General features: G+C 41.8%; 1 protein-coding gene across 2 annotated transcripts in view; it reads right to left on the bottom strand.

The window, feature by feature from the left end:
* The window catches only part of LOC110529064 (lysine-specific demethylase phf2), a 133,808-nt gene that overhangs the window by 16,650 nt on the left and 89,174 nt on the right, over positions 1-27,984 (bottom strand). Inside the window, exons 17-19 of one of the 2 annotated variants that reach the window (XM_036984353.1) lie at positions 26,083-26,234; positions 21,106-21,425; positions 9,409-9,501 (exon numbers count right to left, since the gene is read on the bottom strand). In XM_036984353.1, the coding sequence (XP_036840248.1) occupies positions 9,409-9,501; positions 21,106-21,425; positions 26,083-26,234 (565 nt within the window). The remainder of the gene's footprint in view (positions 1-9,408; positions 9,502-21,105; positions 21,426-26,082; positions 26,235-27,984) is intronic. The other variant, XM_036984354.1, reaches the window with a different exon arrangement.

Here is a 27,984-nt window from a genome sequence, read left to right as displayed (position 1 = left end):
GAATAGCTGCACTGTTTGTATTCGGTCATGTTACCAGACACCTTGCCCTGATTAAAAACAGTGGTTCGCGCTTTCAGTTTCACGCGAATGCTGCCATCAATCCACGGTTTCTGGTTAGGGAATGTTTTAATCGTTGCTATGGGAACGACATCTTCAACGCACGTTCTAATGAACTCGCACACCGAATCAGCGTATTCGTCAATGTTGTTGTCTGACGCAATACGAAACATGTCCCAGTCCACGTGATGGAAGCAGTCTTGGAGTGTGGAGTCAGCTTGGTCGGACCAGCGTTGGACAGACCTCAGCGTGGGAGCCTCTTGTACTAGTATCATTGCTCTTGATAGTATCACTGCTCTGGATAGTATCACTGCTCTGGATAGTATCATTACTCTGGATAGTATCACTACTAGTATCATTGCTCTTGATAGTATCACTGCTCTGGATAGTATCACTACTCTGGATAGTAACACTACTCTGATAGTATCACTACTCTGATAGTATCACTACTCTGATAGTATCACTACTCTGATAGTATCAGTGCTCTGGATAGTATCACTGCTCTGGATAGTATCACTGCTCTGGATAGTATCAGTGCTCTGGATAGTATCACTACTCTGGATAGTATCACTACTCTGGATAGTATCACTGCTCTGGATAGTATCACTGCTAGTATCACTACTATGGATAGTATCACTACTCTAGATAGTATCACTACTCTGGATAGTATCACTGCTCTGGATAGTATCACTGCTAGTATCACTACTCTGGATAGTATCACTGCTCTGGATAGTATCACTGCTAGTATCACTACTCTGGATAGTATAACTACTCTAGATAGTATCACTACTCTGGATAGTATCACTACTCTGGATAGTATCACTACTCTGGATAGTATCACTACTCTGGATAGTATCACTGCTAGTATCACTGCTCTGGATAGTATCACTACTAGTATCACTACTCTGGATAGTATCACTAATCTGACTAGTATCACTACTCTGGATAGTATCACTACTCTAGATAGTATCACTACTCTTGATAGTATCACTGCTAGTATCACTACTCTGGATAGTATCACTACTCTGGATAGTATCACTACTCTGGATAGTATCACTACTCTGGATAGTATCACTACTCTTGATAGTATCACTGCTCTGACTAGTATCACTACTCTGGATAGTATCACTACTCTGGATAGTATCACTACTAGTATCACTACTCTGGATAGTATCACTGCTCTTGATAGTATCACTACTCTGGATAGTATCACTACTAGTATCACTGCTCTGGATAGTATCACTACTCTGGATAGTATCACTGCTCTGGATAGTATCACTGCTTTTGATAGTATCACTACTCTGACTAGTATCACTACTCTGACTAGTATCACTACTCTGACTAGTATCACTACTCTGGATAGTATCACTACTAGTATCACTGCTCTGGATAGTATCACTGCTCTGGATAGTATCACTGCTTTTGATAGTATCACTACTCTGACTAGTATCACTACTCTGACTAGTATCACTACTCTGACTAGTATCACTACTCTGACTAGTATCACTACTCTAGATAGTATCACTACTCTGGATAGTATCACTGCTCTGGATAGTATCACTGCTCTGGATAGTATCACTGCTCTGGATTGTATCACTGCTCTGGATTGTATCACTGCTCTGGATTGTATTACTGCTCTGGATAGTATCACTGCTCTGGATTGTATCACTGCTCTGGATAGTATCACTAGTCTGGATAGTATCACTAGTCTGGATAGTATCACTAGTCTGGATAGTATCACTGCTCTGGATAGTATCACTGCTCTGGATAGTATCACTAGTCTGGATAGTATCACTAGTCTGGATAGTATCACTGCTCTGGATAGTATCACTAGTCTGGATAGTATCACTAGTCTGGATAGTATCACTACTCTGGATAGTATCACTAGTCTGGATAGTATCACTAGTCTGGATAGTATCACTACTCTGGATAGTATCACTAGTCTGGATAGTATCACTGCTCTGGATTGTATCACTGCTCTGGATTGTATCACTGCTATGGATTGTATCACTGCTCTGGATTGTATCACTGCTCTGGATTGTATCACTGCTCTGGATAGTATCACTAGTCTGGATAGTATCACTACTCTGGATAGTATCACTGCTCTGGATAGTATCACTAGTCTGGATAGTATCACTAGTCTGGATAGTATCACTACTCTGGATAGTATCACTAGTCTGGATAGTATCACTACTCTGGATAGTATCACTACTAGTATCACTGCTCTGGATAGTATCACTACTCTGACTAGTATCACTACTCTGACTAGTATCACTACTCTGACTAGTATCACTACTCTAGATAGTATCACTACTCTGGATAGTATCACTGCTCTGGATAGTATCACTGCTCTGGATAGTATCACTGCTCTGGATTGTATCCTGCTCTGGATTGTATCACTGCTCTGGATAGTATCACTAGTCTGGATAGTATCACTAGTCTGGATAGTATCACTAGTCTGGATAGTATCACTACTCTGGATAGTATCACTGCTCTGGATAGTATCACTAGTCTGGATAGTATCACTGCTCTGGATTGTATCACTGCTCTGGATTGTATCACTGCTATGGATTGTATCACTGCTCTGGATTGTATCACTGCTCTGGATAGTATCACTAGTCTGGATAGTATCACTACTCTGGATAGTATCACTGCTCTGGATAGTATCACTAGTCTGGATAGTATCACTACTCTGGATAGTATCACTAGTCTGGATAGTATCACTAGTCTGGATAGTATCACTACTCTGGATAGTATCACTAGTCTGGATAGTATCACTGCTCTGGATTGTATCACTGCTCTGGATTGTATCACTGCTATGGATTGTATCACTGCTCTGGATTGTATCACTGCTCTGGATTGTATCACTGCTCTGGATAGTATCACTAGTCTGGATAGTATCACTACTCTGGATAGTATCACTGCTCTGGATAGTATCACTAGTCTGGATAGTATCACTAGTCTGGATAGTATCACTACTCTGGATAGTATCACTAGTATGGATAGTATCACTGCTCTGGATTGTATCACTGCTCTGGATTGTATCACTGCTCTGGATAGTATCACTACTCTGGATTGTATCACTGCTCTGGATTGTATCACTGCTCTGGATTGTATTACTGCTCTGGATTGTATCACTACTCTGGATAGTATCACTAGTCTGGATAGTATCACTACTCTGGATTGTATCACTGCTCTGGATAGTATCACTAGTCTGGATAGTATCACTAGTCTGGATAGTATCACTGCTCTGGATAGTAACACTGCTCTGGATAGTATCACTACTCTGGATAGTATCACTGCTAGTATCACTAGTCTGGATATTATCACTAGTCTGGATAGTATCACTGCTCTGGATTGTATCACTGCTCTGGATAGTATCACTACTCTGGATAGTATCACTGCTCTGGATAGTATCACTAGTCTGGATAGTATCACTAGTCTGGATAGTATCACTAGTCTGGATAGTATCACTGCTCTGGATAGTATCACTACTCTGGATTGTATCACTGCTCTGGATAGTATCACTAGTCTGGATAGTATCACTAGTCTGGATAGTATCACTAGTCTGGATAGTATCACTACTCTGGATTGTATCACTGCTCTGGATAGTATCACTGCTCTGGATAGTATCACTACTCTGGATTGTATCACTAGTCTGGATAGTATCACTAGTCTGGATAGTATCACTACTCTGGATAGTATCACTAGTCTGGATAGTATCACTAGTCTGGATAGTATCACTAATCTGGATAGTATCACTGCTCTGGATAGTATCACTACTCTGGATAGTATCACTGCTAGTATCACTAGTCTGGATAGTATCACTAGTCTGGATAGTATCACTGCTCTGGATTGTATCACTGCTCTGGATAGTATCACTACTCTGGATAGTATCACTGCTCTTGATAGTATCACTACTCTGGATAGTATCACTACTAGTATCACTGCTCTGGATAGTATCACTACTCTGGATAGTATCACTACTCTGGATAGTATCACTGCTCTTGATAGTATCACTACTCTGGATAGTATCACTACTAGTATCACTGCTCTGGATAGTATCACTACTCTGGATAGTATCACTACTCTGGATAGTATCACTACTCTGGATAGTATCACTACTCTGGATAGTATCACTGCTCTGGATAGTATCACTGCTTTTGATAGTATCACTACTCTGACTAGTATCACTACTCTGACTAGTATCACTACTCTGGATAGTATCACTACTCTGGATAGTATCACTACTAGTATCACTGCTCTGGATAGTATCACTACTCTGGATAGTATCACTACTAGTATCACTGCTCTGGATAGTATCACTACTCTGGATAGTATCACTACTCTGGATAGTATCACTGCTTTTGATAGTATCACTACTCTGACTAGTATCACTACTCTGACCTGACTAGTATCACTACTCTGGGTAGTATCACTACTCTGGATAGTATCACTACTAGTATCACTGCTCTGGATAGTATCACTACTCTGGATAGTATCAATGCTCTGGATAGTATCACTGCTTTTGATAGTATCACTACTCTGACTAGTATCACTACTCTGACTAGTATCACTACTCTGGATAGTATCACTGCTCTGGATAGTATCACTGCTCTGGATAGTATCACTGCTCTGGATTGTATCACTGCTCTGGATTGTATTACTGCTCTGGATAGTATCACTGCTCTGGATTGTATCACTGCTCTGGATAGTATCACTAGTCTGGATAGTATCACTAGTCTGGATAGTATCACTAGTCTGGATAGTATCACTGCTCTGGATTGTATCACTGCTCTGGATTGTATCACTGCTATGGATTGTATCACTGCTCTGGATAGTATCACTAGTCTGGATAGTATCACTGCTCTGGATAGTATCACTGCTCTGGATAGTATCACTACTCTGGATAGTATCACTGCTAGTATCACTAGTCTGGATAGTATCACTAGTCTGGATAGTATCACTGCTCTGGATTGTATCACTGCTCTGGATAGTATCACTACTAGTATCACTGCTCTGGATAGTATCACTAGTCTGGATAGTATCACTGCTCTGGATAGTATCACTGCTTTTGATAGTATCACTACTCTGACTAGTATCACTACTCTGACTAGTATCACTACTCTGACTAGTATCACTACTCTGGGTAGTATCACTACTCTGGATAGTATCACTACTAGTATCACTGCTCTGGATAGTATCACTACTCTGGATAGTATCACTACTCTGGATAGTATCACTGCTTTTGATAGTATCACTACTCTGACTAGTATCACTACTCTGACTAGTATCACTACTCTGACTAGTATCACTACTCTGGGTAGTATCACTACTCTGGATAGTATCACTACTAGTATCACTGCTCTGGATAGTATCACTACTCTGGATAGTATCACTGCTCTGGATAGTATCACTGCTTTTGATAGTATCACTACTCTGACTAGTATCACTACTCTGACTAGTATCACTACTCTGACTAGTATCACTACTCTAGATAGTATCACTACTCTGGATAGTATCACTGCTCTGGATAGTATCACTGCTCTGGATAGTATCACTGCTCTGGATTGTATCACTGCTCTGGATTGTATTACTGCTCTGGATTGTATCACTGCTCTGGATAGTATCACTAGTCTGGATAGTATCACTAGTCTGGATAGTATCACTACTCTGGATAGTATCACTGCTCTGGATAGTATCACTAGTCTGGATAGTATCACTAGTCTGGATAGTATCACTACTCTGGATAGTATCACTAGTCTGGATAGTATCACTGCTCTGGATAGTATCACTGCTCTGGATAGTATCACTGCTCTGGATAGTATCACTGCTCTGGATAGTATCACTGCTCTGGATAGTATCACTAGTCTGGATAGTATCACTACTCTGGATAGTATCACTACTCTGGATAGTATCACTGCTCTGGATAGTATCACTAGTCTGGATAGTATCACTGCTCTGGATAGTATCACTACTCTGGATTGTATCACTGCTCTGGATTGTATCACTGCTCTGGATTGTATCACTGCTATGGATTGTATCACTGCTCTGGATTGTATCACTGCTCTGGATTGTATTACCGCTCTGGATTGTATCACTACTCTGGATAGTATCACTGCTCTGGATTGTATCACTGCTCTGGATTGTATCACTGCTCTGGATTGTATCACTGCTATGGATTGTATCACTGCTCTGGATTGTATCACTGCTCTGGATTGTATTACCGCTCTGGATTGTATCACTACTCTGGATAGTATCACTAGTCTGGATAGTATCACTACTCTGGATTGTATCACTGCTCTGGATAGTATCACTACTCTGGATAGTATCACTACTCTGGATAGTATCACTGCTCTGGATAGTATCACTAGTCTGGATAGTATCACTGCTCTGGATAGTATCACTACTCTGGATTGTATCACTGCTCTGGATAGTATCACTACTCTGGATAGTATCACTAGTCTGGATAGTATCACTACTCTGGATAGTATCACAAGTCTGGATAGTATCACTAGTCTGGATAGTATCACTAGTCTGGATAGTATCACTACTCTGGATTGTATCACTGCTCTGGATAGTATCACTACTCTGGATAGTATCACTAGTCTGGATAGTATCACTAGTCTGGATAGTATCACTACTCTGGATAGTATAACTAGTCTGGATAGTATCACTAGTCTGGATAGTATCACTAGTCTGGATAGTATCACTAGTCTGGATAGTATCACTGCTCTGGATAGTATCACTACTCTGGATAGTATCACTGCTAGTATCACTAGTCTGGATAGTATCACTAGTCTGGATAGTATCACTACTCTGGATTGTATCACTGCTCTGGATAGTATCACTAGTCTGGATAGTATCACTAGTCTGGATAGTATCACTAGTCTGGATAGTATCACTACTCTGGATTGTATCACTGCTCTGGATAGTATCACTAGTCTGGATAGTATCACTAGTCTGGATAGTATCACTAGTCTGGATAGTATCACTAGTCTGGATAGTATCACTAGTCTGGATAGTATCACTAGTCTGGATAGTATCACTAGTCTGGATAGTATCACTAGTCTGGATAGTATCACTAGTCTGGATAGTATCACTAGTCTGGATAGTATCACTGCTCTGGATAGTATCACTAGTCTGGATTGTATCACTGCTCTTTTATAACCTTTACGTGTCGGCCTCAAGGCCTTCGTCAGAGCTTTTGTGAGTGTTTATAATTTCCGTTCAATGAATCTAATGGGGTTGGAGTTAGGGTTAGGGTCAGGGTTAGGGTTAGGGTTGGGGTTGGAGTTGAGGGAAACCAAGGCAAGTGTTACCAAATTTAACAATGTGCATTTCATACATTCTCAAATAATGTGTGTACATAAAACGTATTAAACAAGTCTGTAAAACCACAATGAGGACATCGACCCACCAAATACGTTTTCATGAATCATTGGGTACAGTGCAGGAAAAAAAACTCAAGAGTAGGCTGAAGTGGTGGCATTAATTCATGTTCACATTTACAACATAACATACATGGGCATTTCATCATTAAGACCTTCAGGAAATAATGTCTGGAGGGTGAAAATCCCCAAAACATTCCCTTTAACTTAGAGTACTATTAATATCACCTCCTCTGTCTGATATCTTAACTTTCTCTCTGCCACAAAATCTAAAAGGTAGAAATGTCATGCTTTAGGTCATTAAAATGTACTGCGACTGGATAATCCCTGTCGTTTCCCCTGATTTAACTTTTATGTTCACTAGTTCTCTGTTTGAGAGAACGAGATGTTTTACCTACATAACACAGCCCACATGGACATTTAATCATGTAGATAACATGGGTGGTGGAACACATAATAATGTCATTTATTAGGAACTGTTTTCCTGTGTGTGGGTGGCAGAAATATTCACACTTCATCATATTGTTGCACTGTGTGCTGCCTCTGCATTTATAGCTACCATTCGGACGAGGACGGAAAAGAGCTCATTTTGGCTGGCAGTTGGTGAGTTCGTAAATTCAGCTGGCAGAACTGAGTCCCATGATAAAACAGGCCAGTGTTTGTTGCTGATCCCATGATAAAACAAGCCAGTGTTTGTTGCTGGTCCCATGATAAAACAGGCCAGTGTTTGTTGCTGGTCCCATGATAAAACAAGCCAGTGTTTGTTGCTGGTATCATGATAAAACAGGCCAGTATTTGTTGCTGGTCCCATGATAAAACAAGCCAGTGTTTGTTGCTGGTCCCATGATAAAACAGGCCAGTGTTTGTTGCTGGTCCCATGATAAAACAAGCCAGTGTTTGTTGCTGGTCCCATGATAAAACAGGCCAGTGTTTGTTGCTGGTCCCATGATAAAACAGAACAGTGTTTCCTTGACAGCGTCTTTGCGCGAGTTAAAGTATGTGGTGGTGAACATTTCAGAGTGTCCTTTAGTCCTAGTTGGGCTTTTTGGTAGTAGTTCATCTGTTTCCCCTAATGCCACATTAAGAGCTTCATCCACACATTATAGAGAGTAGTCTCCTCTTAGAAACCTGTTGCGCATCTCTGTGTTTTTCTAGATAACCCTCTGTGGAGTGGCATATACGACACAATCTGAACAACGGGCCTCTTGGACGTCCTCTTTTTAACGGCTCAGGGTGGAAGCTGTCCCCCTTGTAATAGAGTATTTCTGTCCGTTTCTTTTCTGTACAGAGTTGTAAAAAGGTTTCCTGTTGATTTCTCAAACTACATACCGAGGTGATGACGTTGAGTGTCACATTCAATAGTGAATTTGAGATTGGGGTCAATGTCATTGAGTAATGCCATAAGGTCTGACAGCTCTTCTCCTGTTCCTCAGGATATAAACATATTTGTGAACAAAATTTGCAAGACATTTCTGGGATCTTTAATTTCAGCTCATGAAACATGGAACTGACACTTTGTATAGAGTGTCTGAACCTTTCACCTATACAGTATTAGAGACAGGTGTAGTGTACCTGTGGGGCTGTAGAGTGTCTGAACCTTTCATCTATACAGTATTAGAGACAGGTGTAGTGTACCTGTGGGGCTGTAGAGTGTCTGAACCTTTCATCTCTATACAGTATTAGAGACAGGTGTACAGTACCTGTGGGGCAGTATGGAGTGTCTGAACCTTTCATCTATACAGTATTAGAGACAGGTGTACAGTACCTGTGGGGCAGTATGGAGTGTCTGAACCTTTCATCTATACAGTATTAGAGACAGGTGTACAGTACCTGTGGGGCTGTATGGAGTGTCTGAACCTTTCATCTATACAGTATTAGAGACAGGTGTAGTGTACCTGTGGGGCTGTATGGAGTGTCTGAACCTTTCATCTATACAGTATTAGAGACAGGTGTACAGTACCTGTGGGGCTGTATGGAGTGTCTGAACCTTTCCTCTTCTTGGATCTGGATTTGAAGACGGGGTTATCCTCTTCAGACTCCAGAGATGGGTAAACTGGAACAAACACACACCCTCTGGTTAGTTAGCACTCATACACCCACAGCTCAACACTGTCTGTCTAAAAGCTTCAAGTTCCTTGGTGTCCACATCACCAACAAACTAACATGGTCCAAGCTCACCAAGACACTCATGAAGAGGGCACGACAAAACCTGTTCCCCCTCAGGAGACTGAAAGGTTTGGCATGGGTCCTCAGATCCTCAAAAGGTTTTACAGCTGCATCATCGAGAGCATGGTTGCATCACGGCCTGGTATGGAAACTGCTCAGCCTCCAACCGCAAGGCACTACAGATGGTAGTGTGTACGGCCCAGTATATCACTGGGGCCAAGACTCCAGCCACCCTAGTCATAGACTGTTCTCTCTGCTACCGCAAGGCAAGCGGTACCGGAGCGCCAAGTCTATGTCCAAGAGGATTCTAAACAGCTTCTACCACCAAGCCATAAGACTCCTGAACATCTAATCAAATAGCTACCCAGACTATTAGCCTCCACATTGACTCTGTACCGGTAACCCCTGTATATAGCCTCCACATTGACTCTGTACTGGTACACCCTGTATATAGCCTCCACATTGACTCTGCACCGGTACCCCCTGTATATAGCCTCCACATTGACTCTGTACTGGTACCCCCTGTATATAGCCTTCACATTGACTCTGTACCGGTACCCCCTGTATATAGTCTCCACACTGACTCTGTACCGGTACCCCCTGTATATAGCCTCCACATTGACTCTGTACTGGTACCCCCTGTATATAGCCTTCACATTGACTCTGTACCGGTACCCCCTGTATATAGTCTCCACACTGACTCTGTACCGGTACCCCCTGTATATAGCCTCCACATTGACTCTGTACCAGTACCCCCTGTATATAGCCTCCACATTGACTCTGCACCGGTACCCCCTGTATATAGCCTCCACATTGACTCTGTACTGGTACCCCCTGTATATAGCCTTCACATTGACTCTGTACCGGTACCCCCTGTATATAGTCTCCACACTGACTCTGTACCGGTACCCCCTGTATATAGCCTCCACATTGACTCTGTACTGGTACCCCCTGTATATAGCCTTCACATTGACTCTGTACCGGTACCCCCTGTATATAGTCTCCACACTGACTCTGTACCGGTACCCCCTGTATATAGCCTCCATATTGACTCTGTACCGGTACCCCCTGTATATAGTCTCCACATTGACTCTGTACCGGTACCCCCTGTATATAGCCTCCACATTGACTCTGTACCAGTACCCCCTGTATATAGTCTCCACATTGACTCTGTACCGGTACCCCCTGTATATAGTCTCTACATTGACTCTGTACCGGTACCCCCTGTATATAGCCTCCACATTGACTCTGTACCGGTACCCCCTGTATATAGCCTCCACATTGACTCTGTACCGGTACCCCCTGTATATAGCCTCCACATTGACTCTGTACCGGTACCCCCTGTATATAGCCTCCACATTGACTCTGTACCGGTACCCCCTGTATATAGCCTCCACATTGACTCTGTACCGGTACCCCCTGTATATAGTCTCCACACTGACTCTGTACCGGTACCCCCTGTATATAAAACTGCTTTGTTGGTTAAGGGCTTGTAAGTAATCATTTTACATTAAGGTCTACACCTGTTGTATACGGCATTTCACTGTAAGGTCTACTACACCTGTTGTATTCAGCATTTCACTGTGAGGTCTACTACACCTGTTGTATTCAGCATTTCACTGTGAGGTCTACTACACCTGTTGTATTCAGCATTTCACTGTAAGGTCTACTACACTGTTGTATTCAGCATTTCACTGTGAGGTCTACTACACCTGTTGTATTCAGCATTTCACTGTAAGGTCTACTACACCTGTTGTATTCAGCATTTCACTGTGAGGTCTACTACACCTGTTGTATTCAGCATTTCACTGTGAGGTCTACTACACCTGTTGTATTCAGCATTTCACTGTAAGGTCTACTACACCTGTTGTATTCAGCATTTCACTGTGAGGTCTACTACACCTGTTGTATTCAGCATTTCACTGTAAGGTCTACTACACCTGTTGTATTCGGCATTTCACTGTAATGTCTACTACACCTGTTGTATTCAGCATTTCACTATAAGGTCTACTACACCTGTTGTATTCAGCATTTCACTGTGAGGTCTACTACACTGTTGTATTCAGCATTTCACTGTGAGGTCTACTACACCTGTTGTATTCAGCATTTCACTGTAAGGTCTTCTACACCTGTTGTATTCAGCATCTCACTGTGAGGTCTACTACACCTGTTGTATTCAGCATTTCACTGTAAGGTCTACTACACCTGTTGTATTCAGCATTTCACTGTAAGGTCTACTACACCTGTTGTATTCAGCATTTCACTGTGAGGTCTACTACACCTGTTGTATTCAGCATTTCACTGTAAGGTCTACTACACTGTTGTATTCAGCATTTCACTGTGAGGTCTACTACACCTGTTGTATTCAGCATTTCACTGTAAGGTCTTCTACACCTGTTGTATTCAGCATTTCACTGTGAGGTCTACTACACCTGTTGTATTCAGCATTTCACTGTAAGGTCTACTACACCTGTTGTATTCAGCATTTCACTGTAAGGTCTACTACACCTGTTGTATTCAGCATTTCACTGTGAGTTCTACTACACCTGTTGTATTCAGCATTTCACTGTAAGGTCTACTACACCTGTTGTATTCAGCATTTCACTGTAAGGTCTACTACACCTGTTGTATTCAGCATTTCACTGTAAGGTCTACTACACCTGTTGTATTCAGCATTTCACTGTGAGGTCTACTACACCTGTTGTATTCAGCATTTCACTGTGAGGTCTACTACACCTGTTGTATTCAGCATTTCACTGTGAGGTCTACTACACCTGTTGTATTCAGCATTTCACTGTGAGGTCTACTACACCTGTTGTATTCAGCATTTCACTGTGAGGTCTACTACACCTGTTGTATTCAGCATTTCACTGTGAGGTCTACTACACCTGTTGTATTCATCATTTCACTGTAAGGTATACTACACCTGTTGTATTCAGCATTTCACTGTGAGGTCTACTACACCTGTTGTATTCAGCATTTCACTGGAAGGTCTTCTACACCTGTTGTATTCAGCATTTCACTGTAAGGTCTACTACACCTGTTGTATTCAGCATTTCACTGTAAGGTCTACTACACCTGTTGTATTCAGCATTTCACTGTAAGGTCTACTACACCTGTTGTAGTCAGCATTTCACTGTAAGGTCTACTACACCTGTTGTATTCAGCATTTCCCTGTGAGGTCTACTACACCTGTTGTATTCAGCATTTCACTATAAGGTCTACTACACCTGTTGTATTCAGCATTTCACTGTAAGGTCTACTACACCTGTTGTATTCAGCATTTCATTGTAAGGTCTACTACACCTGTTGTATTCAGCATTTCATTGTAAGGTCTACTACACCTGTTGTATTCAGCATTTCACTGTAAGGTCTACTACACCTGTTGTATTCATCATTTCACTGTAAGGTCTACTACACCTGTTGTATTCAGCATTTCACTGTAAGGTCTACTACACCTGTTGTATTCATCATTTCACTGTAAGGTCTACTACACCTGTTGTATTCAGCATTTCACTGTAAGGTCTACTACACCTGTTGTATTCATCATTTCACTGTGAGGTCTACTACACCTGTTGTATTCAGCATTTCATTGTAAGGTCTACTACACCTGTTGTATTCAGCATTTCACTGTGAGGTCTACTACACCTGTTGTATTCATCATTTCACTGTGAGGTCTACTACACCTGTTGTATTCATCATTTCACTGTAAGGTCTACTACACCTGTTGTATTCGGTGCATTTGATTTCCACTGGTCCTTCAATTCCTTCCATCCTCTTTCATCCTCTTCTTCTCTCCAATTTCTAAAAGAGCCATGTTTCTATCTAATGATGTCACATAGCAGAGGCCAACCGATCTAATTACTAACGTGATGATGATGCGCATTCCTGCAGAATTTGGTTTCCCCTGCATTAACACTGACATGCTGGATGATGTCTGCTCTCTCTCTACAGCTGTGAAGCAGCTGTTCCCTCCCTCCCTCCCAGCTCTTTGAACACCACCACAGTTAAGCGCACACAGTTTGCTTTTCGATCATGAAATGATCGAGATAAAATAATTAGGTGTTTACAGACGAAGGGGAAGTCTGTGAGAACTGACAGAACGCCTTGCTAGAACTAGGACTGGTGGTATGAGAATTCGGGGGGTTCTAGAATGAGAATGTTCGTGCCACTAATGACTAATTAGAGTTGTGGGATTCTGAAAGTAATTAAAACAACAGATTTAAGTGATGATGATGGGAGATGAAAAGGCTGAAAGGGGCAGTGGTGTTGTTGTTGGATAGGCCTCACAGGGAACCCATTCTGGAAGACACAACTTGAATGTGGAGATTTTGTAAAGGAGGTAGAGAAACCTAAACACATATCTCTGTAATCTAGTTTTAATTCAAATATCTTGGCTTAAATTAGATTGAGGCAGCCACATGTTAATACAACAGAGGTCAATCTGTTTTAATCACACCTGCGAGCAGATCAGACTGGAGGGAAGCGTAAAGGAAACGCTCAACTCTGCAGTCACAGGCCGTATAACCACTGTCTCAGCTAGAAACACAGCTTCAGTTACAGGCTGTATAACAACTGTCTCAGCTAGAAACACAGCTTCAGTCACAGGCCGTATAACCACTGTCTCAGCTAGAAACACAGCTTCAGTCACAGGCCATATAACCACTGTCTCAGCTAGAAACACAGCTTCAGTTACAGGCTGTATAACCACTGTATCAGCTAGAAACACAGCTTCAGTTACAGGCCATATAACCACTGTATCAGCTAGAAACACAGCTTCAGGCACAGGCCGTATAACAACTGTCTCAGCTAGAAACACAGCTTCAGTTACAGGCTGTATAACCAATGTCTCAGCTAGAAACACAGCTTCAGGCACAGGCCGTATAACCACTGTCTCAGCTAGAAACACAGCTTCAGTCACAGGCCATATAACCACTGTCTCAACTAGAAACACAGCTTCAGTCACAGGCCATATAACCACTGTCTCAGCTAGAAACACAGCTTCAGTCACAGGCCATATAACCACTGTCTCAGCTAGAAACACAGCTTCAGTCACAGGCCATATAACCACTGTCTCAGCTAGAAACACAGCTTCAGTCACAGGCCATATAACCACTGTATCAGCTAGAAACACAGCTTCAGTCACAGGCCATATAACCACTGTCTCAGCTAGAAACACAGCTTCAGTCACAGGCTGTATAACCACTGTCTCAGCTAGAAACACTGTCAGCTTCAGTCACAGGCCATATAACCACTGTCTCAGCTAGAAACACTGTCAGCTTCAGTCACAGGCCATATAACCACTGTCTCAGCTAGAAACACAGCTTCAGTCACAGGCCATATAACCACTGTCTCAGCTAGAAACACAGCTTCAATCACAGGCCATATAACCACTGTCTCAGCTAGAAACACAGCTTTAGTCACAGGCCATATAACCACTGTCTCAGCCAGAAACACAGCTTCAGTTACAGGCTGTATAACAACTGTCTCAGCTAGAAACACTGTCAGCTTCAGTCACAGGCCATATAACCACTGTCTCTGCTAGAAACACTGTCAGCTTCAGTCACAGGCCATATAACCACTGTATCAGCTAGAAACACAGCTTCAGTCACAGGCTATATAACCACTGTCTCAGCTAGAAACACGGCTTCAGTCACAGGCCATATAACCACTGTCTCAGCTAGAAACACAGTCAGCTTCAGTCACAGGCTGTATAACCACTGTCTCAGCTAGAAACACAGCTTCAGTCACAGGCCATATAACCACTGTCTCAGCTAGAAACATTAATGAACTGCTCTAAAGAACATGTCTATAGGCCTGACATGTTCATCTCACAAGCTGATGGCTATCTCTAGTGGAACATGTCTCATGTTTCTAGTGGAACATGTCTCATATCTCTAGTGGAACATGTATCATATCTCTAGTGGAACATGTATCATATCTCTAGTGGAACATGTATCTCTATGTATCTCTAGAGGAACATGTATCATATCTCAAGTGGAACATGTATCATATCTCTAGTGGAATATGTCTCATATCTCTAGTGGAACATGTATCATATCTCTAGTGGAACATGTATCATATCTCTAGTGGAACATGTATCATATCTCTAGTGGAACATGTATCTCTATGTATCTCTAGAGGAACATGTATCATATCTCTAGTGGAACATGTATCATATCTCTAGTGGAACATGTATCATATCTCTAGTGGAACATGTATCATATCTCTAGTGGAACATGTATCATATCTCTAGTGGAACATGTATCTCTATGTATCTCTAGAGGAACATGTATCATATCTCTAGTGGAACATGTATCATATCTCTAGTGGAACATGTATCATATCTCTAGTGGAACATGTATCATATCTCTAATAGAACATGTATGAAATCTCTAGTGGAATATGTATCATATGTCTAGTGGAACATGTATCATATCTCTAGTGGAACATGTACCTCTAGTGGAACATGGCTCATATCACTAGTGGAACATGTATCTCTAGTGGAACATGTCTTATATCTCTAGTGGAACATGTATCATATCTCTAGTAGAACATGTATCATATCTCTAGTGGAACATGTATCATATCTCTAGTGGAACATGTCTCATATCTCTAGTGGAACATGTATCATATCTCTAATAGAACATGTATCATATCTCTAGTGGAACATGTATCATATCTCTAGTGGAACACGTATCATATCCCTAATAGAACATGTATGAAATCTATAATAGAACATGCATCATATCTCTAGTGGAACATGTATCATATCTCTAATAGAACATGTATCTCATCTCTAATATAACATGTATCATATCTCTAGTGGAACATGTATCATATCTCTAATGGAACATGTATCATATCTCTAATGGAACATGTATCATATCTCTAGTGGAACATGTATCATATCTCTAGTGGAACATGTATCATATCTCTAATAGAACATGTATCATATCTCTAGTGGAACATGTATCATATCTCTAGTGGAACATGTATCATATCTCTAATGGAACATGTATCATATCTCTAGTGGAACATGTATCATATCTCTAATAGAACATGTATGAAATCTATAATAGAACATGCATCATATCTCTAGTGGAACATGTATCATATCTCTAGTGGAACATGTATCATATCTCTAGTGGAACATGTATCATATCTCTAGTGGGACATGTATCTCTATGTATCTCTAGTAGAACATGTATCATATCTCTAGTGGAACATGTATCATATCTCTAATAGAACATGTATCATATCTCTAGTGGAACATGTATCAAATCTCAAGTGGAACATGTATCATATCTCTAGTGGAACATGTATCATATCTCTAATGGAACATGTCTCATATCTCTAGTGGAACATGTATCATATCTCTAGTGGATCATGTATCATATCTCTAGTAGAACATGTATCATATCTCTAGTAGAACATGTATCATATCTCTAGTGGAACATGTATCATATCTCTAGTGGAATATGTATCATATCTCTAGTGGAACATGTATCATATCTCTAGTGGAACATGTATCTCTATGTATCTCTAGTGGAACATGTATCATATCTCTAATAGAACATTTATCATATCTCTAGTAGAACATGTATCATATCTCTAGTAGAACATGTATCATATCTCTAGTGGAACATGTATCATATCTCTAGTGGAACATGTATCATATCTCTAGTGGAACATGTATCATATCTCTAGTGGAACATGTATCATATCTCTAGTGGAACATGTATCATATCTCTAGTGGAACATGTATCATATCTCTAGGGGAACATGTATCAAATCTCTAATAGAACATGTATCATATCTGTAGTGGAACATGCATCTCTATGTACAGTGCCTTGCGAAAGTATTCGGCCCCCTTGAACTTTGCGACCTTTTGCCACATTTCAGGCTTCAAACATAAAGATATAAAACTGTATTTTTTTGTGAAGAATCAACAACAAGTGGGACACAATCATGAAGTGGAACGACATTTATTGGATATTTCAAACTTTTTTAACAAATCAAAAACTGAAAAATTGGGCGTGCAAAATTATTCAGCCCCCTTAAGTTAATACTTTGTAGCGCCACCTTTTGCTGCGATTACAGCTGTAAGTCGCTTGGGGTATGTCTCTATCAGTTTTGCACATCGAGAGACTGACATTTTTTCCCATTCCTCCTTGCAAAACATTTCGAGCTCAGTGAGGTTGGATGGAGAGCATTTGTGAACAGCAGTTTTCAGTTCTTTCCACAGATTCTCGATTGGATTCAGGTCTGGACTTTGACTTGGCCATTCTAACACCTGGATATGTTTATTTTTGAACCATTTCATTGTAGATTTTGCTTTGTGTTTTGGATCATTGTCTTGTTGGAAGACATATCTCCGTCCCAGTCTCAGGTCTTTTGCAGACTCCATCAGGTTTTCTTCCAGAATGGTCCTGTATTTGGCTCCATCCATCTTCCCATCAATTTTAACCATCTTCCCTGTCCCTGCTGAAGAAAAGCAGGCCCAAACCATGATGCTGCCACCACCATGTTTGACAGTGGGGATGGTGTGTTCAGGGTGATGAGCTGTGTTGCTTTTACGCCAAACATAACGTTTTGCATTGTTGCCAAAAAGTTCAATTTTGGTTTCATCTGACCAGAGCACTTTCTTCCACATGTTTGGTGTGTCTCCCAGGTGGCTTGTGGCAAACTTTAAACAACACTTTTTATGGATATCTTTAAGAAATGGCTTTCTTCTTGCCACTCTTCCATAAAGGCCAGATTTGTGCAATATACGACTGATTGTTGTCCTATGGACAGAGTCTCCCACCTCAGCTGTAGATCTCTGCAGTTCATCCAGAGTGATCATGGGCCTCTTGGCTGCATCTCTGAGCAGTCTTCTCCTTGTATGAGCTGAAAGTTTAGAGGGACGGCCAGGTCTTGGTAGATTTGCAGTGGTCTGATACTCCTTCCATTTCAATATTATCGCTTGCACAGTGCTCCTTGGGATGTTTAAAGCTTGGGAAATCTTTTTGTATCCAAATCCGGCTTTAAACTTCTTCACAACAGTATCTCGGACCTGCCTGGTGTGTTCCTTGTTCTTCATGATGCTCTCTGCGCTTTTAACGGACCTCTGAGACTATCACAGTGCAGGTGCATTTATACGGAGACTTGATTACACACAGGTGGATTGTATTTATCATCATTAGTCATTTAGGTCAACATTGGATCATTCAGAGATCCTCACTGAACTTCTGGAGAGAGTTTGCTGCACTGAAAGTAAAGGGGCTGAATAATTTTGCACGCCCAATTCTTCAGTTTTTGATTTGTTAAAAAAGTTTGAAATATCCAATAAATGTCGTTCCACTTCATGATTGTGTCCCACTTGTTGTTGATTCTTCACAAAAAAAATACAGTTTTATATCTTTATGTTTGAAGCCTGAAATGTGGCAAAAGGTCGCAAAGTTCAAGGGGGCCGTACGAATACTTTCGCAAGGCACTGTATCTCTAGTGGAACATGTATCTCTATGTATCTCTAATAGAACATGAATTATCTCTCTAGTGGAACATGTATCTCTAGTGGAACATGTCTCATATCTCTAGTGAAACATGTATCTCTAGTGGAACATGTATCTCTAGTGGAACATGTCTCATATCTCTAGTGGAACATGTATCTCTAGTGGAACATGTTTGATATCTCTAGTGGAACATGTCTGATATCTCTAGTGGAACATGTATCATATCTCTAGTGGAACATGTATCATATCTCTAGTGGAACATGTATCATATCTCTAATAGAACATGTATCATATCTCTAGTGGAACATGTATCATATCTCTAGTGGAACATGTATCTCTATGTATCTCTAGTGGAACATGTATTATATCTCTAGTGGAACATGTATCATATCTCTAGTGGAACATGTATCATATCTCTAATAGAACATGTATCTCATCTCTAATAGAACATGTATCTCATCTCTAATGGAACATGTATCATATCTCTAGTGGAACATGTATCATATCTCTAGTGGAACATGTATCATATCTCTAGTGGAACATGTATCATATCTCTAGGGGAACATGTATCAAATCTCTAATAGAACATGTATCATATCTCTAGTGGAACACGTATCATATCTCTAGTGGAACATGTATCATATCTGTAGTGAAACATGCATCTCTATGTATCTCTAGTGGAACATGAATTATCTCTCTAGTGGAACATGTTTCTCTAGTGGAACATGTCAAATATCTCTAGTGGAACATGTATCTCTAGTGGAACATGTATCTCTAGTGGAACATGTCTCATATCTCTAGTGGAACATGTATCTCTAGTGGAACATGTCTGATATCTCTAGTGGAACATGTATCATATCTCTAGTGGAGCATGTATCATATCTCTAGTGGAACATGTATCATATCTCTAGTGGAACACGTATCGTATCTCTAGTGGAACATGTATCATATCTCTAGTGGAACATGTATCATATCTCTAGTGGAACATGTATCATATCTCTAATAGAACATGTATCATATCTCTACTGGAACATGTATCATATCTCTAGTGGAACATGTATCATATCTCTTGGGGAACATGTATCAAATCTCTAATAGAACATGTATCATATCTCTAGTGGAACACGTATCTCTATGTATCTCTAATAGAACATGAATTATGTCTCTAGTGGAACATGTATCTCTAGTGGAACATGTATCTCTAGTGGAACATGTCTCATATCTCTAGTGGAACATGTCTGATATCTCTAGTGGAACATGTCTCATATCTCTAGTGGAACATGTATCATATCTAGTGGAACATGTATCATATCTCTTGGGGAACATGTATCAAATCTGTAATAGAACATGTATCATATCTCTAGTGGAACATGTATCATATCTCTTGGGGAACATGTATCAAATCTCTAATAGAACATGTATCATATCTCTAGTGGAACACGTATCGTATCTCTAGTGGAACATGTATCATATCTCTAGTGGAACATGTATCATAACTCTAGTGGAACATGTATCATATCTCTAGTGGAACATGTATCATATCTCTAGTGGAACATGTATCATATCTCTAATAGAACATTTATCATATCTCTAGTGGAATATGTATCATATCTCTAGTGGAACATGTATCATATCTCTAGTGGAACATGTATCATATCTCTAGTGGAACATGTATCATATCTCTAGTGGAACATGTATCATATCTCTAATGGAACATGTATCATATCTCTAGTGGAACATGTATCATATCTCTAGTGGAACATGTATCATATCTCTAGTGGAACATGTATCATATCTCTAGTGGAATATGTATCATATCTCTAGTGGAACATGTATCATATCTCTAGTGGAACATGTATCATATCTCTAGTGGAATATGTATCATATCTCTAGTGGAACATGTATCATATCTCTAATAGAACATTTATCATATCTCTAGTGGAATATGTATCATATCTCTAGTGGAATATGTATCTCTATGTATCTCTAGTTACCATAGTCTGAGTCCTTGAAGCAGGCGTCCATGTGATCATGGTCGTCATCAAACTCGATGCTGTCGATGCTGCTGTTCTTCTTTGTTTTCTTGGGTTTGGCTGGCCGCTTACTGTTCCCATCTCCTCCTTTTCCTCCTCGTGTTCCTCCTTTCCGTCCAGCCGTGGTGTTGGTGGCATGGTTCCTGCCCCAGGAACCACCTCCTCCTCCAGGGGTGTCAGAGGAGATGGCTGCAGCCTCTGCGGTAGCCCCGGAGGACAGGTTGGCCATAGACAACATCCCCTGAATGGCCTCCTGTGTGCTGGGAGATGCAGGTGGCTGACTGTAAGTACGTCAATAAGAAATAACACAACACAATAACACATTACACTGCTGGAAGGTGTACCCGCCGGAGAGAGAGACAGATCGAGAGAGAAGAGAGAGAGCGAGCGAGAGAGATAAGAGAGACAGAGAGAGAGATAGCGAGACGATATTATTATCAGACCTGTGTTCAAATACTTTGAGAGTCTGCCTAGAGTGCCAGATGGTCAGGGGTTGGATTTTTTCTATTGGTTTAAGCCAGGCACAGAGACAGTATTTGAAACCCAGGTCTGACTAATGTGTCATGTCATGTGTCATAAGGTCATGTGGTTCACGTTGAACTGGGATCACGTTATAGACCTGATTACCGACAGTATCAACAGAGTTAATCATATGATAAATAGAGATGATATTTTAGGGGACATTTTGTGGGATATTTTCATATTTCTCGCCTCTTCAAATTGGGGATACACTCTAGACCCAAACTGCTACAGACCTATATCCATCCTACCTATATCTATCCTACCTATATCTATCCTGCCTCTAGACCCAAAATGCTACAGACCTATATCCATCCTACCTATATCTATCCTACCTATATCTATCCTACCTATATCCATCCTACCTATATCCATCCTACCCTGCCTCTAGACCCAAAATGCTACAGACCTATATCTATCCTACCCTGCCTTTCTAATGTCCTCAAAAGCCAAGTTAACAAACAGATCAGTGACCATTTCGAATTCCACCGTACCTTCTCCACTATGCAATCGGGTTTCCGAGCCGGTCACGGGTGCACCTCAACCTCGCTCAAGGTACTAAACGATATCATAACCGCCATGGATAAGAAACATTATTGTGCAGCCGTCTTCATCGACCTGGCCAAGGCTTTCGACTCTGTTAATCACCGTATTCTTATCGGCAGACTCAACGGCCTTGGTTTCTAAAATTATTCCCTTGCCTGATTCACCAACTACTTCTCAGACAGAGTTCAGTGTGTCAAATCGGAAGGCCTGTTGTCCTCTGGCAGTCTCTATGGGGGTGCCACAGGTTTCAATTCCCAGGCCGACTCTTTTCTCTGTATACATCAATGATGTCGCTCTTGCTGCTGGTGAGTCTCTGATCCACCTCTACACAGACGACACCATTCTGTATACTTCTGGCCCTTCTATGGACACTGTGTTAACAAACCTCCAAATGAGCTTCAATGCCTTACAACACTCCTTCCGTGGTCTCCAACTGCTCTTAAATGCAAGTAAATCTAAATGGATGGTCTTCAAACAATCACTGCCCACACCTGCCCGCCCGTCCAGCATCACTACTCTGGACAGTTCTGACTTAGAATATGTGGACAACTACAAATACCTAGGTGTCTGGTAAGACTTTAAACTCTCCTCAAGAGTCATATCAAACATCACCAATCCAAAATTAAATCTAGAATCGGCTTCCTATTTCGCAACAAAGCCTCCTTCACTCATGCCGCCAAACATACCCTCGTAAAACTGACAATCCTACCGATCCTCGACTTCGGAGATGTCATTTACAAAATAGCCTCCAATACCCTACTCAATAAATTGGATGCAGTCTATCACAGTGCCATCCGTTTTGTCACCAAAGACCCATACACTACCCACCACTGCGATCTGTACACTCTCGTTGGCTGGCCATCGCTTCATACTCGTCGCCAAACCCACTGGCTCCAGGTCATCTATAAGTCTCTGCTAGGTAAAGCCCCACCTTATCTCAGCTCACTGGTCACCATAACAACACCCACCCGTAGCACGCGCTCCAGCAGGTATATGTCACTGGTCATCCCCAAAGCCAACACCTCCTTTGGCCGCCTTTCCTTCCAGTTCTCTGCTGCCAATGACTGGAACGAATTGCAAAAATCACTGAAGTGATCTCTAACTTTAAGCATCAGCTGTCAGAGCAGCTTACTGATCGCTGCAGCTGTACCTAGCCCATCTGTAAATAGCCCACCCAACTACCTCATCCCCATACGGTTATACATTTTTTTGCTCCTTTGCACCCCAGTATCTGTACTTGCACATCATCTTCTGCACATCTATTCCAGTGTTAATACTAAATTGTAATTATTTTGCCACTATGGCCCATTTATTGCCTTACCTCCCTAATCTTACTCAATTTGCACACACTGTATATAGACTTTTCTATTGTGTTATTGACTGTATGTTTGTTTATTCCATGTGTTACTCTGTGTTGTTGTTTGTGTCGCCCTGCTTTGCTTTATCTTGGCCAGGTCGCAGTTGTAAATGAAAACATGTTCTCAACTAGCCTACCTGGTTAAATAAAGGTGATCTGGCCTACCTGGTTAAATAAAGGTGATCTGGTCTACCTGGTTAAATAAAGGTGATCTGGTCTACCTGGTTAAATAAAGGTGATCTGGTCTACCTGGTTAAATAAAGGCGATCTGGTCTACCTGGTTAAATAAAGGTGATCTGGTCTACCTGGTTAAATAAAGGTGATCTGGTCTACCTGGTTAAATAAAGGTGATCTGGATTACCTGGTTAAATAAAGGCGATCTGGTCTACCTGGTTAAATAAAGGTGATCTGGTCTACCTGGTTAAATAAAGGTGATCTGGTCTACCTGGTTAAATAAAGGTGATCTGGATTACCTGGTTAAATAAAGGTGATCTGGTCTACCTGGTTAAATAAAGGTGAGATAAAAAATGTAATAAATAAAGGTGAAAACTAATTTGGAGAGCTGCCCTGCAATATAAAAAACACTCTCCGAGCTGTTCACAAGAAACATTGCCTGATGTGAACCATGTCTCGAACAAAAAAGATCTCAGAAGACCAAAGATTAAGAATTGTTGACTTGCATAAAGCTGGAAAGGGTTACAAAAGTATCTCTAAAAGCCTTGATGTTCATCAGTCCACGGTAAGACAAATGGTCTATAAACGGAGAAAGTTCAGCACTGTTGCTACTCTCTCTAGGAGTGGCCATCCTGCAAAGATGACTGCAAGAGCACAGTGCAGAATGCTCAATGAGGTTAAGAAGAATCCTAGAGTGTCAGCTAAAGACTTACAGAAATCTCTGGAACATGCTAACATCTCTGTTGACGAGTCTACGACATGTAAAACACATAAACAAGAATGGTGTTCATGGGAGGACACCACGGAAGAAGCCACTGCTGTCCAAAAAAACATTGCTGCACGTCTGAATTTCGCAAAAGAGCACCTGGATGTTCCACAGCACTACTGGCAAAATATTCTGTGGACAGATGAAACTACAGTTGTTGTTTGGGAGGAACACACACTATGTGTGGGGAATAAAAGGCACAGCACACCAACTTCAAAACCTCATCCCAACTGTAAAGTCTGGTGGAGGGAGGATCATGGTTTGGGGCTGCTTTGCTGCCTCAGGGCCTGGACAACTTGCTATCATTGACGGAAAAATGAATTCCCATGTTTATCAAGACATTTTGCAGGAGAATGTAAGGCCACATTAACATATTAATTAGGCAGGACATTAACATATTAATTAGGAGGGACATTAACACATTAATTAGGGGGGACATTAACATATTAATGCAGGTGTGTGTGCCTCCCTATGCAGGTGTGTGTGCTGGTCCTATGCAGGTGTGTGTTCTGGTCCTATGCAGGTGTGTGTGCCTCCCTATGCAGGTGTGTGCTGGTCCTATGCAGGTGTGTGTGCTGGTCCTATACAGGTGTGTGTGCTGGTCCTATACAGGTGTGTGTGCTGGTCCTATACAGGTGTGTGTTCTGGTCCTATACAGGTGTGTGTTCTGGTCCTATACAGGTGTGTGTGCTGGTCCTATACAGGTGTGTGTTCTGGTCCTATACAGGTGTGTGTTCCGGTCCTATACAGGTGTGTGTTCTGGTCCTATACAGGTGTGTGTTCTGGTCCTATACAGGTGTGTGTGCTGGTCCTATACAGGTGTGTGTGCCTCCCTATACAGGTGTGTGTTCTGGTCCTATACATGTGTGTGTGCTGGTCCTATGCAGGTGTGTGTGCTGGTCCTATACAGGTGTGTGTGCTGGTCCTATACAGGTGTGTGTGCTGGTCCTATACAGGTGTTGTGCTGGTCCTATACAGGTGTGTGTGCTGGTCCTATACAGGTGTGTGTTCTGGTCCTATACAGGTGTGTGTTCTGGTCCTATACAGGTGTGTGTGCAGGTCCTATACAGGTGTGTGTTCTGGTCCTATATAGGTGTGTGTGCTGGTCCTATACAGGTGTGTGTGCTGGTCCTATACAGGTGTGTGTGCTGGTCCTATACAGGTGTGTGTGCCTCCCTATGCAGGTGTGTGTGCTGGTCCTATGCAGGTGTGTGTTCTGGTCCTATACAGGTGTGTGTGCTGGTCCTATACAGGTGTGTGTGCCTCCCTATGCAGGTGTGTGTGCTGGTCCTATGCAGGTGTGTGTGCTGGTCCTATGCAGGGGTGTGTGCTGGTCCTATGCAGGTGTGTGTTCTGGTCCTATGCAGGTGTGTGCGCTGGTCCTATGCAGGTGTGTGTTCTGGTCCTATGCAGGTGTGTGTGCTGGTCCTATGCAGGTGTGTGTGCCTCCCTATACAGGTGTGTGTTCTGGTCCTATACAGGTGTGTGCTCTGGTCCTATACAGGTGTGTGTGCTGGTCCTATACAGGTGTGTGTGCTGGTCCTATGAAGGTGTGTGTGCTGGTCCTATGGTGTACCTGTTGGCGTTGTAGTCGACGCCCACTGCCTTGCTGGCCTGGAGAAGGTCCAGGATGCCAGTCTTCTTTTTCACCTTCGAGTTACGACCTTTCACCTCCGGCTTGACCTCTGTGTCGATGTGGAGCGACTCCTCATCTGATGAGTCAGCCTTCTGAGGAATACAATAAAATGGTATTGTACACACACTGAACACACCAGGACATTACTGTAAAACCCTCACACACTGAACACACCAGGACATTACTGTAAAACCCTCACACTGAACACACCAGGACATTACTGTAAAACCCTCACACACTGAACACACCAGGACTTTACTGTAAAACCCTCACACTGAACACACCAGGACATTACTGTAAAACCCTCACACACTGAACACACCAGGACATTACTGTAAAACCCTCACACACTTAACACACCAGGACATTACTGTAAAACCCTCACACACTGAACACACCAGGACATTACTGTAAAACCCTCACACACTGAACACACCAGGACATTACTGTAAAACCCTCACACACTGAACACACCAGGACATTACTGTAAAACCCTCACACACTGAACACACCAGGACATTACTGTAAAACCCTCACACACTGAACACACCAGGACATTACTGTAAAACCCTCACGCACTGAACACACCAGGACATTACTGTAAAACCCTCACACACTGAACACACCAGGACATGACTGTAAAACCCTCACACACTGAACACACCAGGACATTACTGTAAAACCCTCACACTGAACACACCAGGACATTACTGTAAAACCCTCACACACTGAACACACCAGGACATTACTGTAAAACCCTCACACACTGAACACACCAGGACATTACTGTAAAACCCTCACACACTGAACATACCAGGACATTACTGTAAAACCCTCACACACTGAACACACCAGGACATGACTGTAAAACCCTCACACACTGAACACACCAGGACATTACTGTAAAACCCTCACACACTGAACACACCAGGACATGACTGTAAAACCCTCACACTGAACACACCAGGACATTACTGTAAAACCCTCACACACTGAACACACCAGGACATTACTGTAAAACCCTCACACACTGAACACACTAGGACATTACTATAACACAAGAACCGCCTGGCCTTTCAGCCTATCAGAACCCGCTAGAGAACGTTGCCGGGCATCCCATTTAGCATCAGATGCATATCAAGCCACAAGGTGCAACGAACATAAGAAACAACGATTGATAAATAGTGCAGAAAATATTATAAAGGAGTAATTGCACTAATAAATATTTGTGGAAATATATAAATAATGTACAATTTGACTGATCATTTTGCCACTCATCAGATTATTGACAACTTAGTATTGTCTATAGGCTAACTCTTAGTATGGTGAAATTAATTTTGGTATAGTTTTGATGCAGTTTAGGTGTAGTTTCGATATAGTTTCGGTTTAGTTTTGATATACACTGCTCAAAAAATGAATAAAATATTCTTATTAAATACTTTTTTCTTTACATAGTTGAATGTGCTGACAACAAAATCACACAAAAATTATCAATGGAAATCAAATTTATCAACCCATGGAGGTCTGGATTTGGAGTCACACTCAAAATTAAAGTGGAAAACCACACTACAGGCTGATCCAACTTTGATGTAATGTCCTTAAAACAAGTCAAAATGAGGCTCAGTAGTGTGTGTGGCCTCCACGTGCCTGTATGACCTCCCTACAACGCCTGGGCATGCTCATGATGAGGTGGCGGATGGTCTCCTGAGGGATCTCCTCCCAGACCTGGACTAAAGCATCCGCCAACTCCTGGACAGTCTGTGGTGGATGGAGCGAGACATGATGTCCCAGATGTGCTCAATTGGATTCAGGTCTGGGGAACGGACGGGCCAGTCCATAGCA

Source organism: Oncorhynchus mykiss, chromosome 7 (genome assembly GCF_013265735.2).
Source record: "Oncorhynchus mykiss isolate Arlee chromosome 7, USDA_OmykA_1.1, whole genome shotgun sequence".
Classification (NCBI taxonomy): Eukaryota; Metazoa; Chordata; class Actinopteri; order Salmoniformes; family Salmonidae; genus Oncorhynchus; species Oncorhynchus mykiss.
The sequence above is the reverse complement of the archived record's forward strand: the minus strand, read 5'-3'. Positions and strand labels throughout refer to the sequence as shown.